This window comes from Ptiloglossa arizonensis, chromosome 5, assembly GCF_051014685.1.
Source record: "Ptiloglossa arizonensis isolate GNS036 chromosome 5, iyPtiAriz1_principal, whole genome shotgun sequence".
NCBI classification, from domain to species: domain Eukaryota; kingdom Metazoa; phylum Arthropoda; class Insecta; order Hymenoptera; family Colletidae; genus Ptiloglossa; species Ptiloglossa arizonensis.
In genome coordinates this window covers 12,424,100-12,441,571 of record NC_135052.1, presented here as the reverse complement: position 1 = coordinate 12,441,571, position 17,472 = coordinate 12,424,100, and the positions used below count along the sequence as shown (strand labels likewise).

At 40.3% G+C, this 17,472-nt stretch overlaps 1 protein-coding gene, 1 long non-coding RNA gene and 1 other non-coding gene across 7 annotated transcripts in view; 1 reads left to right on the top strand and 2 right to left on the bottom strand.

The window, feature by feature from the left end:
- The window catches only part of LOC143146525 (uncharacterized), a 45,797-nt gene that overhangs the window by 16,234 nt on the left and 12,091 nt on the right, over positions 1 to 17,472 (bottom strand). For 3 of the 5 annotated variants that reach the window (XM_076310840.1, XM_076310841.1, XM_076310838.1), the window contains 2 exons: positions 11,474 to 11,571; positions 4,145 to 4,288 (listed from right to left, as the gene is read on the bottom strand). In XM_076310840.1, coding sequence (XP_076166955.1) covers positions 4,145 to 4,288; positions 11,474 to 11,559 — 230 coding nt within the window. In that variant the 5' untranslated portion in view covers positions 11,560 to 11,571. Of the gene's footprint in view, positions 1 to 4,144; positions 4,289 to 11,473; positions 11,572 to 12,097; positions 12,335 to 17,472 lie in introns of those variants that run through there. The other 2 variants (XM_076310836.1, XM_076310837.1) reach the window with 1 other exon arrangement.
- On the top strand, positions 4,733 to 8,930 carry LOC143146529 (uncharacterized). Its single transcript, XR_012991983.1, has 2 exons — positions 4,733 to 4,981; positions 5,232 to 8,930. It is a non-coding gene; the product is annotated as an uncharacterized LOC143146529 (long non-coding RNA).
- On the bottom strand, positions 10,436 to 10,507 carry Trnac-gca (transfer RNA cysteine (anticodon GCA)). Its single transcript has one exon. It is a non-coding gene; the product is annotated as a tRNA-Cys (tRNA).

Here is a 17,472-nt window from a genome sequence, read left to right as displayed (position 1 = left end):
TCGAATAATTTAAATTGCAAAAGAAAAAAAAAAAAGAAAAACGAAGTTTAGAAAAAATGTCCTACGTAATCGTTGGGTTCCAGTAACGCGAAGTCATCCCTGATCTGATCACGCGATCATCACGTGCGCTCGTCGCATTCAGTATCTCGTCTCGTTGAACGGAACTGTAGCACCAGTATCGTCGGTTTGAAGTTTAACCCTTTGCGCTCGAAGCATTTTTCTACGCAAGAAACCTCAAAGAAATCCTTTACATCGGCTGTGAAAATAAATCGTAGAACAAACTTGGATGTTATCTCATCGAGATATTTCGTATACGAGATACTTTATTTATCTCGAACCACGAAGGAAGTTTTCCCCTTGAAAAATTCAAACTTAGAAAAATTAGAAAAATGCAAGTGTCGGCGAGTCTCGGTCGTTTTTCGAATGGAAAGGGTTAAACTCCCGCGAAGCGGTGCACATCGCGCCTCAAAGCCATCGCTCTTGCACTCGGTCGGCGGAACCGTTCTACGGTAGTTTGCCGTAAATACAAAGAAGTTACCGGCGTGCATCGAGTCGCTCATTGACTTTTGATTCACTGGGTATGTAGGTCGTTCAACGCCGACCGAGTGCCGTTCTCATTGTCAGAGTGGGTCGTCGGGCTGTCGGGCGGTCGGCACTTGGAACCCCGTAAGAATCGACGTGCTCGACCTCTCTGTCATCTCTTTTATCTCTTTGCGCAAACTGGCCGCGGCTTTAAACTCTAATTAAGTAACAAGAAGAGGAGACGACGCGACGTTGACTTTGCGGCTAAGCGGCCGACCGGGGACATGTGGATCGCAAACTTCGGCCACGTGACGTACTATTGCATCGAGGAGGACAATATTCGCACGGTTGGTTCAATTTGATTCGAGAGCACGAAATCCCCGGAACGGTGACAAGGCACTGACCGATTTCAATCCTGATCGCTGGGTCCACTTCGACCCGTTGCGTCCCCGCAATACGTAACCTAACTTTTATAGAGCAAAGAATAAAAAATAACGTTAACGAGAAAAATTGAACGGTATCGGTCTACGTCTACTCGTCGTACACGTTTTGAAAATGATCGTATTTCTTTCTTTCAATGGAAATATATTGGGTTGTCCGGAAAATCATTTCGGTTTCCAAAATGGAGAATATATAATTTAATAAAATGTTTGTACACTTTAAAAAAATCGTGTTTCATTTTCACCGAAAAAACGAAATGACTTTCCGAACAACTTAATATTATATATATCTTACACATCTGTAGGTACAACTCTTTATTCTTATCGAAAAAGTGTTAGGATACTTGGGTCGAGAATTGATTATTTCCAAAGATATTTAAATTTATCGAATAGTTGAATCTCGTTAAAATTGCAAATCTTTCGAATTCTTACAATGAAGAAAATACTATTCCGTTTCGTTTTTCGATAACCGTTTCGAATATTGGGTTAGTCGTTGCAAGCATGGACACCGGTAAGCACGTAAGAAACGTTCAAATTTACATTGGTCGAAATAAAAAATTGAAAAGTCAGCCTAAATGCCTGCTAAGATAATTAATGATCGACTAAAGTATTTCAATACTTTCCTCGTGTATAGAAACATATGTAGTTCCATTTAAATAAATAGAGGTGACAATTATCGAAACACCTCCACTTCCGGGGTTAAAACGTACATCGGATAGTGCATCGTCCAATACCGTTTAATTTTACCCAATGAAATTTTGTTCTATTTGCTGTCGTTTAAGAGCTGGGCCCAGTTGCACCAACACCTTGTATATTGTTTTTTTATAATCGAAACTATTATGACAGATTCCATCGGTGCTCTGGTATTCTTTTGGTCATTTCGTCTTGTTACAAAGTTAAAAGCTCGAGTTTCGTGTTCTTCGGGACATTTTTGCTAAAGACTGTGCGTATGGAAAAACGTTCGAAGGTTAAGGACGGTTCGACGCAGTAATGCTTGTCGATGAAACGCTACATCGGAATAACCATCTAGATTGCGATTCTCATTTTCGCTTCGTGCGAAGAACGACACGGAAGGTATCGTGAACCGTGAACCTTGATCTCGCGTTGAACAGTGAAAAATTTCGAGACAGAAGTGTACGCAGCTCGTCCGCTAGAAACGTGAAAGCTTAACGTTTCTCCAACGAGAGCGAAATAATCGATCAGAGGATTTCGATGCAACTCTGCTTGTCATCCGTGAAGTATTACGTCAGATTGAATGTAGAACAAGTATGGAAAGTACTCGAGATACGTAAAAGCGAATAAAAATTGCAGAGATACGTCGAACACGATTTGTTCCATCGATGTTACGATTCTCCTTCTCGTGGCTCTCTTCGAGTATAAAAATTAATTGTAATTGAAAAATTAATGGTTCAATGGCCGTAAAAAATTCGTTTCAGCGAACGAAAATTAGCAACAGAAGGAATTGTTCTATTTTTTAAAATAGAAACCTATATTTTTCTTCGCGAGAGAATAAAAAGAAACGAGAGACTTTTGTACGAAATATTCTTTTATCGGAGTCCATCCTAAAAAGATATTTAATGAAATAACAAATTTTTTCAGCGTCGTTACTCCCGAAGTAGAGGATGTAAAATTATATCGTACGAACGTGACTTTATTTTTTTAACGACTCAACGATGACAAGGTCAGATCAATAATAATTACTTTTTTATCCCTTTACAAATGATACGGTAATAATACCACGTACGTGGCCGAAATGCCATTATACCGACTAAGGTTTAATCGAGAGGTGGGATATTAACAATTCCTTGCGTACCAAGATATTGAAAAAAAGATTAAGTATATTCTTTAGCCCGCCGTGCCCCAAAGAGTTGAAGATCCTTCGACGCGATAACGTTTGTCCTCGATAGAACACACTTGCCGACAACAGTTAAGAAAGAAATCAATTTCGCACAATTCGGTAAATATTTGTCATAGATTTGAAAGTGATAAAAATAATTTGAAATATACAATACAGCAATGAACATTCTGTACTTGATAACAAAAATGAGCTCAACGCGCAGACAAAAGTTATTAAGTAACCTTCAATTATTTTTCGTTTCATGTTGACGCCAAATCAGTCATACGTTACAACTGTAAAACATATCTTTCGTATTTTCTTCATTCAATGGCATATACAATTGAAACAAAAATGTTTCATAATTTTTGAATAACTTTATTTCCCAAGATTCGTCGACAAGCGTGTATATATTCCCTCTGTCGTTGGTTCGATCAACGGGCTTACGAGTCGCTGGATGAAGTCACCGGCGATCTCTTCCAGTTGCCCGCCGACCAATTGGCCGGAGTTTAATCCCGACGCTTCGCGCCGAGCGCGTCTACCACGGTGCTTCGCGAGGTGATTTTCGAAGAGTGACTCGGTCCACTCGAGTACGCCGTAGTCGGTCGGTGTGTGTTCTGTCGAGCGACCCGCCCGACGAAAGGGAGAAACTGCAACCCGTGCGAAAAAGAAACTGGTTTCCGAACCGCGGTGGCGCGACAACACGGGCTACCGGAATTCGTCGCTCTTTATTAGAACGGAGGTGACCGCGCGCGAGAATCGACCTGTATCCCAATAGCGGGGAGAAAGTGTGCACGGTGCACTTTGCGCGTACGCGGATTCCGATACCGTCGCGTACAACGAGACGAGACGGTGTAGTTTTCTTTTTTTTTTTTTTCAGGAATCGTACGAACCGATTCCAGAGCCGCGGGTAAAAAAAAAACGCAACGAGCGTAACGCGGCAACGACACGTGATTAATTGAAATTGCGCGGCGGCAATTGGACGCGTACGCGCGTAATTGACCGAAAGCGCCGCGTCGTCTTTGAAAGAAGATTCGGACGCTCATCTCGCGCCGGCCGGAGATACGCTTAATACCGTTTATACGCGGTGTTGGCATCGAGAAATCGTGGGGAAAGGAGTGTGCACGCGAAGGGTCGTCGAACCCGTGCGCGAACTAGCGACGGATACACACGCATCGTGCGTTTTCCTTTTTCGGTTCTTTCCTTTCTTTTTTCTCTCTCTTCTGTCCTCTCTTTTTAAAGCGGTTCCCGCGCACACGTGCCGGAGCTCGCCGGGTAAAACGTTCGCTCGCGTCATTGCGCGAAACGCGCGGTAACACGATCGTTTCTCGGTGTGGTATATACTCACATCAACCGCTCCTCTAGCTTCGCCTCGTGTCCGCCGCCGGAACGTTCGATTTTTCTGCACGTTGGCCTTTTCGGGCTGAAAAGCGACGCGATCGTGTCTCTTTTTTTCCCCGCGCCGGACACTGGCCTTGATTCCGGCTTGGATCTGAAATTCACAATAACGATCGATCTCTCTGTCTCTTAAGTCTCCTTGGTAAAATAGAAGTCTCGCGGGAAGCCGAAGAGAGCCGATTCGTGGACCATGCGAAGTCGCGTTTTAATATCCTACGACTTGCGCACGAGTCTTCGATACCTATGAAATAGCTTGTTCGCAACCTTCGTAGAGAATTCGGATCCGCGTGAACCCGTGAAAGGAATTATCGCGCTCTACTGTACCGTGTGTAGAAGACATTATCGAGCCGTGTATCGATGTACGTAAATAGATGTTCGAGATAGATCGCTCGGACAACTCGTTCGTTTTTGAAGATAGGAAAGAATTTTTCGATCTCACGAGCAGACGCACTGTGACCATTTTCTTTTTTTTTATTCTTCTAGTACAAGTGTTACGGATATTTCAAGGCCGTTCACTTTAAAGCGTTCTTCCGTTCGATGCTTTTTAATTCGCTTAACCAAGAAATTTTTTCTTCCTTCGATCGTGATGTTATTGTTTACATCGTATAGAAGCGTGCCGTACAGTTCTTAGAAATACGCGAGGCTGTGATTCCAAGAACTCGAGGCAACAAATGAAAACCTACCAATGTTCCATTCGCGACAAAACTACTACAGGATAGTCGTTATTTATGCACGAAAGCGCACGGTAATAGGAAACTATTCGTGAGACTGTCTTCGTAGTATCAAAGTTTGTGTAATTCGTTGCGTTATTCCGTGAAAATTAATTTTATTGGGTTGTCGAGAAGTCATTTCGGTTTTTTTTTTTGGTGAAAATGAAACACGATTTTTTTAGAGCGTATAAAGATTTTATTAAATTCTATACTGTCCATTTTGGAAAACGAAATGACTTTCCGAACAACCCAATAATTGAATGTAAATTGTCTCGTAGAGGCAAATTAAGCGACATAGAAACAAAAGTAATCGTCCTCTCGTCATAGTTCGATGTTCGTTCGAAACTCCTTGGTTATTGAGGCTCCTGTGGAATTTTTCGTACAAATAGGAAGCGTTTGGGTCAAGACGATAACTGTCCGAGCCTATTTGGTTTAGAACGATAAGAAGCACGAACAAAAAGTATTTGGATCGAGTGTCAGGTATTATACTGCGTAGTTCGGTCGTTGTAACAATATGATGCCCCCGATTTTAAAGTTCTGTGATAAGTCATTTCTCTTGTCAGAATGGGGATGCAGATGGCAAAATGTATGAAAGAACAATTAAATCGTACGACCAAAATCTACAAAAAGAGGAATTCATAAATCGATATGAAAAGGAAAAACGAATAATTTGATTTATTGTTTCAGAATTACTTTTTTTTTTATTTTTTTATTTTTTTTTGAACGTAGAAATTTATTATACGGTAGATCAAAGATGGATTTGTACACTATATTATGAGAAAACTTCCCTAACCTACGGTCTGATTTTAATGAAAGTTCTTATCAGTCTGTCATTCTGTTACAAAAATGTTACAAAAAAAGTTGCATTAAGAAAATAAAAAGAATATGAAAATTTTCGAGACTTGATTTCACCTTCTTGAAGAATTTTCTGCGAATAACAAAATCTCTCTGTATGTGCACTATTATGCTCTACGTGTAAATACACAAACTTTCTTTAAAATTGGTCTTACAAGTAGGTAAAATTTCCTTATAATGCGACGTACAAATATTTTTTTGGAGCCACTTTATAAAGTAGTTTGGACGACTCTACTTCGCGAAAGTTCTACCAACGAATCACCGAGACATCAGTATTGGCCGGAGGATCTGGAAAGTAAAAGGTACTTTAGATAATTACACTCGTAAGAATGCCGATAAGTAATCACTGCACCCATTTACGAAGATTCGAGCAAGGAAGAGCTATTAACCGGATGTACCTAAGTATCTTTTACTCGAAATAATAACCTCGATGCTCTCGTTTGGAAATTTGCCACCAAAACTATTGTATCGAGCAAAGGTGCACCATTTTGCATCTTATTTCGTCGTAAGTCGACCAATGTTGCTAAAGAACAATTATGAAAAAAAAAAGTATATTGTTTCAAGAGACGGATGTAACGGTTCAGGAATTTGCAATCCTTGCACATCAAGTTGTAATTCAAACGTTTGAAACCTTGAATGGCGATATATGCTTCCAAGCGTCTTTCGGATTTCTTTTCCGTGTATTGCAGCGTAAACTCTTCTTGTTATACGATCATGCATGTCTTTCTTCGTTTTTGGCATTTTGCTATACTACTTGTTGTTACACCGTAGCCCAGTGGCCTTCAATACCACACGATATGTAAACAAACGACATTCCATCGTGTCGTGCACACCGTGTTTATCATAACATTCGTGTAAAAGTTATGACAAGAGCGCGAGGCGAGTTCTTATTTCGAATATTCATTCAAACTTTTAGGATACTTTACACAAAAAGGACAGAAAAGCCACACGGTATTTATTTACAATGAATGTCGTCGAATTATGAAAAACGAGAGATTTCGTTTTCTATTTTTGCGAACGGAACGAAAGACTTTCGAGAAATTGAAAACCTGAATAATAAAACAAAAAAAAAAAAAACAAGTACACTCCAAGAGAGCAATTATCAAAGAAGATACAATTAATATCTTAACAACGGGTTCTCGTGCGAACGAATTGTCCTGCCATTACTTCATTGCCATAAATTTCTCCCCTTCCATTTATAGATTCATCGAGAACTACATGGCGTTGATTATAAAAAGCATGTAAATGTTTATTAATAAAGTTCTGTTCACGGACGGAGCCACATTTACAAACAATGGACAAGTTAATCCACGAAATATGTATACATATATGCATTACTGATCGGTTGAGAACCTTCAATGGCTAAGGTGCGTTGACAAGTAAAAATCTGGGTTTGTTTTATCGATAGAATGTTAAACAGTGTGCACGATTTTTAACAGAAATTTCATCATAATTATTAAAAGAAAATTCCATTGTGATACCACATATGGTATCAACACGACAGGTGCTCTGCTCGTCCGGAACTCATAATTACCAACCATTCTGTATCGAATGTTTAATAATATTAAACTTAATTGGATTGGTCGTTTCGTAACGACCAGAGACTTCCTCGGTCTTGACGCCTCCTGGCTTCTATAGGCGAGAAAAACTAAAATAACAAGAGTACAACAAAATGTCAACAACTAAAAAATATACAGAGGACTGTACGAAAAGAGCTGGCACTATAATAGACGAAAAAGAAATTCGAAATGAAACAATATTCAAGTACAAACATTTCAAGGTCACAATTTTGAACATTCAAATGAAAACTTGATACGTACAAATGAAAATTCCTGAACTTTTCAATTTCTTTCTCAAGACAATATCTTTTTAACTAACCCTTTGATAACCTTGAACGACCTTGAACCGTAGACCGTTGCATTCGTATTACAAATCTCTATTAGAAAGTAAACAGAAAGACGTAACGTTAGGTCGAAAAAAGAAAAGGAATGACCTTGAAATGTTCTTGGAGTTTTCACCTGGAGCCAAAAAATCATCACTACGCTACGCTAAAATCATTCCACGCTCTCGTGAAATCAAACAACTTCTGTCTCGAACATTCTTTTCCATCCTCAAACATAAACGAGTTATCTGAGTGATTTGTCTTAAAGGCTCCACCTTGTATACGTGCTGTAACGTGGTATGTATGGTAAATACAGTAGATCTCGTATACGTAATACGGTAAGTATAGTAGAAACGACACGAGAATCGATCATACTAATGCGTAGTAGGCATAATCGATGACACAGTAGCGCCGTAGGTATGTTTGACACGATACAGTAGACTATTAAGTATAGGTAGTATATAAGTAAGTATTAAATATACTTGTAGTATATATAGTTATATATAATAATAAAATAGTTAAGCGTGTGATAGTAGTAGATGTAATGAATATAAAATACTAGAGAATATTAACTCGTGATTGTAGTAGCACGCTATTGTAATTGTAATTACAATAAAGCTCTACATATGTCTACTATCGCAACAGGATACTATTGTCTTTAAGTCACAGTCACTGCATTCGTAGTGCAGCGAAAATGCTGCGAATTTTCACGAGCGTCGAAGACCGCACAAAAAGCGTATACAACGCGGTTAAACATGGCGAAAGATTGCATTGCAATTGAACGGTGTTTTTCCAACGAACATGCAAATGACTAATAAAAGATTGTGCAACCTGCAGGCGCACTAAACTCTCGCCTGAGCTACGAGGGCTAACTTTCTGCCGGGCATCTTGCACCACGTGAAACTTATTATCGAATTCTATATCTCGAATCACAATAGCGATAAAAAGAACAATAAGCCCGTCCCAATACCATTTTTCACTACTTTATCTCTTCGACTATTGAACGTCAATAGATCACTTTGTATACATGAAAATGCTCACGGTGTGTATGTAAATACGTGCACCGTGTATCGTGCTGCCTGAACATTACGTATTGCAGTATTATTGCGATAAATGCGAAAGCCTTGGAACTCGGGACCGAAATTCACATTTATAAAGGACCAACCATGAAACTCTACACCTCTGTCGGCATTTCATCCGCAGCGACGACCATAGAAAAGGACAGGAAGTGAAAGAGAAAGAGGGACCGAACATCGAGCCAGTCACCGAAGTTTAAAGGCCATTTGATCGCTTATAATATTAATAAAATCACATTTTTTAAATTTTTGTTTTTTCTTCTCGTGAAACCTTCATCGACGTACTTGTAAAATGTTTCCAATCGCAATGAGACTGAACATGCCATAATTTGAACGATATTTACTTCTTTAACAAGTGATATTAATTCGATATTTTTCATTTATTAAATAAGCTTCTCTCCTGTTCATACTTATTGTTCTCGTGGAATGCGATCAAACGTAGCTCGGAATCGGTAAAATTTGCTTTCTTTCGCATTTATCGTTTAACGAATAAGTAAATATGATCTAACCTATATATATTGTGTTTGGCCTCATTTTAATCGGAAAGATTTGACAAATATAAAGATAACATTTTTATTAAGAAATAACGGATAGTATAAAAAGTTCGTCATTGCATTAGCATTGTTTCAGCAACATAAGCATTTATCTTATCGACTAGTATTACATTGTAGTTAACTGGCGAGCATCGTGAAGTATATTAATCGCTTGACTGGTTCCAAGGGAGACCCCCCTAGTAGTGGGGATAAACTTTTTACATTTATCGTAGACCTCAGTTTCACATTTACTGCGAGAACATTATACTCTGTATATCGTGACAAACGTTTTTCAAGGGCTCATCGTAATTGATTAATTTAGAATCGTACGATTCTTAATTGTTCGATATATTTTGGATGTCCAAATTTTAGATAAAGAAGTGCTCGTAAAGTTTGAAAACTTATTCTGGAAGCGTTAGACGAATCCATTTTCCTAGAACGTAGTGTTGTTATAAGGATCATGCCACAGGAAGATTTCACTCACATCCTCGACGACGAACGAACGAAATCAATTTCCCCGTCATTTAGCTATTAGGCGACTGATAAAGCGCGTTGATCGTTGGCGATTGTCCTTAACTATGCCAAGTTCGTTCATGGAAAATGAGCAACAATTTCAACGGGTTTAACGTATCGAGCAATTACGAAATGCATCGAGAAGCGACGAGTTGATGAGGTCAGTTCGATCGCTGACCGCTGGTCAATGCCCTCTGTCGTTCGATCCATTTACTAGGAACGACGATCTCATGAAACGGATCGATTTCATTTCGTGCCTGCTCCGGTATACGGATAATACTTCCTTAACATCTTACGTAAATTACAAGTAAGTTGGCTCCCGATGAACTCAAACAAGAAAAAGAAACCAACATTATATATACCAAGTGGGTAAGTTTATTTGTGTATACTAATTTCGTTATACATTTATAAGTAAAATAAATGTATAAGTAAAGAAAGAAAGAAAAAAATGAATTAAGATTTGTTCCATGAAATTATGTTTTAACAGACTGGTGCAATTCTATTGAATACATTGACTGTATTTGAAACAAAAGAGAAACGATAACATTTGTACGCAAAGAGCATCAAATTTAATTACTTCCAATTTCGATCTGATATTTGTAATAGTTCAGTATACTAGAAAGAAAGCAGCAATAAGAGATGGAAAATATAACTTAGAGAAACAAAAAGAATAGGGGACACCCGGGTTTGAACCGGGGACCACTTGATCTGCAGTCGAATGCTCTACCACTGAGCTATATCCCCACGTTAGCAACCGCCATTGAAATTATTAACAGGGTGAAATCAACGAACGATGAATACTGTTACCGTTATTGTTTTTTGGTGTTAATCAATAATAATTATTAATTAGTCATACCTTCACTGCTTTTAGTGGACTCCACACTACTTTGTATAAGTAAGACGCAAATTTTCTTAGGTTTTAAAATGGTCACCTACCAAATGGATAAAAATTTTTCGCTCCAAAAATGCAAACACAAGAACCCTTTTGTTTCCGAATAGTTACGGCAGGTTCTATTTCGTTTATCTTTTCCTTGCTTCCGAACGTTAACTAAAACCATTGGATTCTGAAGAAGATCGATTTCAAATTGATGTTGATCGTGTTCGATCGAAAAAAAATGTTAACCATCGATACAGTCGGGTAACCGTCGGCCATTCGGACGCCATTCGACACAGAGAAAGCGACGCCAATGGCTGCGACAGGTAGATAACGGAATTTCTGGAAAAATAATGGTACGACCGGTTTCTCGATGCGTGACAGACAAGGCAAGGCCTGTCGAAGCAAGTCCATTACGATTGCGGTAACGAGCTCTGCTTTCGACTCGCCTCGAGTTAGAGTGTTTGTCGCGTTCGGTTAGCCACGAAAAATGCTTAATCGTAAAACTGCCACGGCAGCGACATCTGTCGTCATCGACCGTAAACGATTCTTTGCCGGTAAAGTAGAAACTCCGCTAGTTATCCGCAACCCCGATTGATACAGAAAACCGACGACGAAATTTACATTGAAAAACCGAATACGCAGTATCTTTGTGATTACCATTTAAGTATGGAATTCAAGGGTTTTCATAGGCATCGAAGCGTAAAAAAATGAAAGCGATTTCTCAACACCTTCTGTCTCCTTTGGTTGGCTTTCCCTCGGGTATACAACGTGAACGGAAACCATATCGGTCCGTTCTCTACGCAACAAATGAAAACTGCGGGTAAAGCGCTTACCGGGATTTCGTCGACTTGTTCGCGATCGGTACAGAGGTGGCTGTCGCCCGCTTAAATGGTGCCCGCCCTCCCGAATCGACGGACATTCCGCTTCGAGCCTGAAACAAACGTGTTTTTTTCGTACAATATGATACGAAAAGAGAAAGAGAAAGAAAGGGAGGAGACAATTTTAACGGTACATCGCTGTCCCCAAACGTGTTCGTCGTGGCAAGTACGTTACACCCCGCTGGATTCGAATTCGATCAGTTTCGCGCGCGAACGCGCCAACGAACACGCCGGAGCGAACGTTGCTGGATTAATAGAGCAGGTGTAGCGGCGAAACCGCAAGTGTGACATCCTTGAGGGGATATCTTCTCTTACGAGCACGAATTCGATCTGTCCGCCGCCGCGGATAGGTATTAACGGCGGGTGTACTTACGTGAGCCAGCTAGAAACAAAACATACGCTAAATAAATATAGAAACGAAGGACGTTGCGTAAAAAGCGAGACCGAATGCAAGGTGGTGATCGAGGTGTATCTAGAATTACGCGAATAGGCGAATCGTCTAGAAATATCGTGGCAAGGCCCTTTGTCTCTCCCCTCCTCTTTCCCCCCTCTGGATTCCGAAAACGATCGTAGGCGTACCGATTTTCCTCCGAGTACGTCCAGTAATTGTCGGATCATTTTAGCAACGAACGATGAGTCACGGAAAATCCGGGAAACTGTTTCACGAAGTTTTTCGGTTCTCCACGAACGAATTGTCGATTCGCAAGAATCGCGAACGGAATACGCGGATCAACTGTGCATTATTCGATTTACTCGAGTAACCGTTGTTCACGATCGGCACAGACGCGTTTTCACTGCCACTGCACCTCTTCGGTGCACGCAAAGCGCGACGGAACTCGAAGCGATGAGATAAGAAGCGAATCGTTCACGATAAGTCGAGGAAATATCTATAGATAGACGCTCGACAAGATATTGTTCACCGGAACGGATAGTATCGTCGACTCGACGCGTTTCGGGGGGGGGGGGGGGGGGGCGAGAAGGGGAGATCCGTAAACATTCGTCGTAAAGGAACATAGTTGCGATCTGTTCGAACAGTTCGGTCCAGGTTAGGTACCGCTCCGTGCGTGATAAGTGGGGGAAATATCTGTAGAGTGCGTTTATCGTAACGGTCGCCATGATTTTTCTGTCATTTACATTAATCCGATAAAAAATGATCCCAAGCAAAAGTTATTTGTTACGTTGATGACGATGAATCGCAACGGAGAAAATTTTCAAAAAACTTTTCGTTCGTTAGAAAATCGAGATCACTTTAACTTTTTCAAACGGAACTGTATATTTTCAACTTCGTAGCATTGTAGTCGATGGACAAACGGGTTCAATGACCCGCGATGTGTTAGATCGGTAAAGTTTGTTGCAATGAAAATTGTTTAATTTTCAGGGCAGAGCTTTGTGTCGTGGAAGTTGACACACAGTTCGAGCATTTGTTATAACATTTTTGTTATTACTATATTAGTATAATATGCACCGTGAACAAAATGCCGAGTCTAAGATAAGAAGTGTGCGATTAAAAAATATCATCGATAATCGTCGTTAAGAAGTATCACTGGTAATCTGTTGCGTTTGTATTTCACTCGAATAAAGAATATTGCGCACAAACAAGGATACTTGTTTTTTTAATAAATTATTGTAGATTTCTAAGCTGAAGGTTAAATGAAAGAATCATTGTATAATAGGTCATGGAGTCGTTTTTCCATATTGCTACAAAATTAAAAGAATGCAGTGCCATTTAAGAAAGTCAAGGCGACCTTGACTCCTTATGAAATAAAAAGTTTTTTAACATAACATTTTTTCGGTTCACTGTTTCGAGAATCGGAATCAATATTATAACTGTTTTCAATCCCTGTCCGAACGATAAAAACTTTCATAAATTTCTGTCTTTGCATTAAATCACACTTACTTGTAAAAATGTATTTCAAATGCTCCAAAATTATCTGGCTAATCTTTTTTCTTCTAAGAAATTGATAATATGATGAATATAATACTTCTCGAAATTTTTACTTATTTTTAATCGCTATTAAATAGTAAGGGGTAGTTTTATAAAAGTTTGCATAGAGGCGGTCCATCGCCACGTGGCGGCGCTGCTCTGCAACTGGTATTTGCTCCTGGTACCCCGAGTGCGGGGAATCCCAAGTAACCTTATCCCGAGCTTAAAAGAAAAAAGACGCCATTCTGTAAGCGAGTACTTCGTCGAGTTCGAACATAGAGTATATGTCCCAATTACAGTCACTTTAAGTTTATCGCGAAACTTTATTTAATTATTTCAAAAGTTGTTTAACCTAAAAATCGTTTCAAATCAGAACGTAACATTACTTTCTCTTTTATTTATAAAAATTTTTGTATACGTTGAATACGATGTATCGACAACTAATTAATTGAAACTATACAACGAAGTTCAATGTCCCTGCTACTGTCGCTCGAAAAGTTATTACTCGAATGGAAACAATTCTTACATATTAGCGATTCATTTTGTTAACAGATATACAACACGAATAGTAAAATTATTGTCCTTGTTATATTACAACTATTCCTATATATTCTACTTACATTTGCGTTTTTCATACTCAAAAGGTACATTCCCCTGCTAATATATCCAAATTTAGTATTAAAATTGTTCTGTTCGCGATTCATTGTATATTATTCCGTTATTAAATAAAATAATTTAAATGACAGTTATTGGGAGATCTACCCTAACTCGACACTGTCTTCCGACGAAGCATCGAACGCTATTCGCTCATCTAACCGGCGACGCTCTCAGAAGCGAGTAAATGGGAAACATCAATCCGCGTGGTCTCTCATTTTTATCGTCCCGATCGGCGACACAAACTACCCAAGACCTGCACGGTGCGCGTGCTTGCAATTCAAAGGTGGTTCGCTAAATTTAGAAAACGGAGATGAAAGCCTCGAGGACGTTCCGCGCGTTGCAGAGGGACAGGATTCGTGTTCATCGCCGGTGATGATCGCGTGGAGCTTCGAGATGTCATAACCACGAGCGTTTCGAGACGAGTTCAACGTTAACGAAGTATTTCTCCACCAACCCTTGTTTATCGTGATTCCGAGTTCTGGTGCCGGAATCATTTCCGACTCGCATCGATATTTCGTTAATTGTATTCACGATCTTTGTTTCTACACCTTTCATTGCGTCTTTATGGTGAATCAGTGCAAAGTTGACGATGAAATTACTACGAACACTTGGAAACTATTACTTGTTCGAAGTTTGGTCAAGAACGGAATTGAAAATGCACTTAATTCGTAGCAATATCTTCCAAGTATTTTAAAGATTTTACGATAAAAATAATATATATAGTACGTGGCAATATTAGGTTGCGCCACCTTTCTCATTTGTAATTGTCTGAGTTTTATAAAAAAATATATATACATGTTAACATTTGGTCACGCCATTTTTCTCATATAATTGGCTAAACACGTTTCTAAATGCTTTTGATACTTTTTTGACGGTTTTCTTATATTTCTGGATCGTGATGTTATATGGATATAACTTTCTCAATCAATTGAGAATGATTTATTGCATATGAATGGTTACGCACATTTCATGGTAGAACTATCGATGGACAAGATACGAGTTCGCTAGTTCGGGTCGGAACGGACCCAACATCGTCGCGTACTACTACTACTTTGCACGTTAGAATCCCTTGATAAATCGAATCGTTATTGTACTCGTGTCACGATTCGTGGAAACGGGAGAAAACAAACGACAAGATACGAGCTCGCTAGTTCGGGTCCGAACGGACCCAACATCGTCGCTCGCGTATACGCTCGACGCGCCGCGGTGCGAGTGTTAAGCGCCAGAACCACCGATCCGTTTGTATCCCACGTTAGGCCGAAAGCGACCAGGCGCTTTTCCTCGATTATGAATGACTTCTAAAGGAGTTAGCTGTACCGTGTCGACCCAGGTTCCCAAGCAGAACCGGTGAGACCCAGACTCGGGATTTTCAGCCGCGAATATACACCGCGGTGAAGCTTCAATCAGAGGAGTACGCGTCCCGTATACGTAGCTGTAAAGGTTCATCGAACCGCGCCGCACGTACGGGTTCTCGGCCAATAATAAAGATGCATGCCCGGTACGTAACTACGTTCTATACATACGTACGTAAGTACTACCCTGCACCCGTGGCCGCTCGCTCGACGCGAAATACACCGCGGTGCACATACTAAACTCCCATATACACGCGACCCGCAGCCTATGCTTATACAGGGTGTTCCCGGAGAAATTACGGCCACTTTTTTCCCCATGAACACCAGAGCCACTTTTCACGAGGGGAACGTCGGTACCGATTCTTAACGATTTTAACGAAATTAGGCAAGCTTGTCGATCCAGAATAAAACAATCGTAACCGGAATTATGGACGTAGATGACTGGTCAGTCGTAAAAAAAAATGAGTTAAATTTAGAAAAACCGGTGGTTATATCGACGAGGAGTAATGTTGATACCGATATCCTTATCGAATTCAAGGAAATTGTTTTCTTTTTTTTTTTATATAACAACTTCGCCTTTACAATTGCACGTTAGTTATATCATCGCGAACCCGATTCTCAACGATTATTAACAGACCACGGTTACTTGACAAGAGAAGGTTTAGCTTCTAGTTCTTCTGGTTTCATCGGATCGCTTACAGAGAGCAATCTCTGTCGCTCGACCGAACAAGATGCGAGAGAATAGCTAGCGATACACTGACATTCTTAAAAAAGAACAGGTAAAAAGAACAGGTAAGAAAGGACTTTTGTCGTTTCGCGTATCATAAAAAATCCCCGTTAGTGGACGACGAATGTATTATGTTCCTCTTGTACGTGGAAAGGTTACAACGACTGGAAAAAAGGACGGGAAAATCAACGGGAAGGTTTCCGAGTTAGTGGTTCGCGGCGTGATTATAATTACTGCGACTTTACTTTCGCTGTACCTACTATGGCTATTGTACGAACAAACAGAATCGAAAGGAATCACACAGAACTATTATCTCTGTGAATCGTAACAGTGACTTCGTAACTATCGAGAACCGAATCAATGTTGACGATACTACGTCGCATTCTACGTTTGTATAGTTAGGAGCTAGACAGATGACTCCTGGATTAACCCATTCGTATCATTGGCGTATATTCCCCTTTATCCCACACAAATATCAAGTTGGTAATTTTAAAGTATGTGTACTTATATTTACAACAAAAAAAAATTCGCGATAAGGGCATAACTCTTCGTTATTTAATACGATGCAAATAAATTAAAGGGAATGTAGTACTTTGAATCTTCGCTCTGCACAGTACGTAAAGATTCGCCGAAATTTCTACAGACATTTAACGATACGAGATCACGGTTATGACTCTAAATGGAAAAAGCAGAGGTACGGTATTATTTTCAGGATCGATTTTAAAACTCGCCAATATCTAAACGTATTAGCACGCGTTTTGTTTTCCCCCACTTTCGAAGCGGAGATAACGAGTTTTGCGCTCCGCCACGTGTACCCGTGGAAGCGTCAGATGCAACGGTAATTCATAATCAAACGGGTAAACGAACCGCGCGCCCGCGCGCGAACCCGAGCGCGAGCAGAAAAATTAATAAACGCGCGCGGGTACACGACGTCGCGGTATGATACATAGCGTTACAAGATCCACCGGGTCTTGGTATATAAAGTACATACGCGACCGGTTACTCGCCGCCGGTACTAAGTAACGCGCGATTCCTGCCCCCTCTCGTGGAAATTGGAATTCCTGCGGAATGGATCGTTTGCTCGAGACGCGCGTCCCGTTCCCGTGGAACCGCCCGATCCTCGCATAATTGGCAAATTGACAGATCCGGCTATTCGGACGCGCAGTTACGTCCAAACGCGAGCACGTAATCAAATAGCGGCGGTCAACGAGCATTTCGTCGACCGTTAACAAGTGATCGCGAACGATTCGTGCGTTTGGCTACAACGTTTACGTTTCGCGGACCCCCTGTGCAC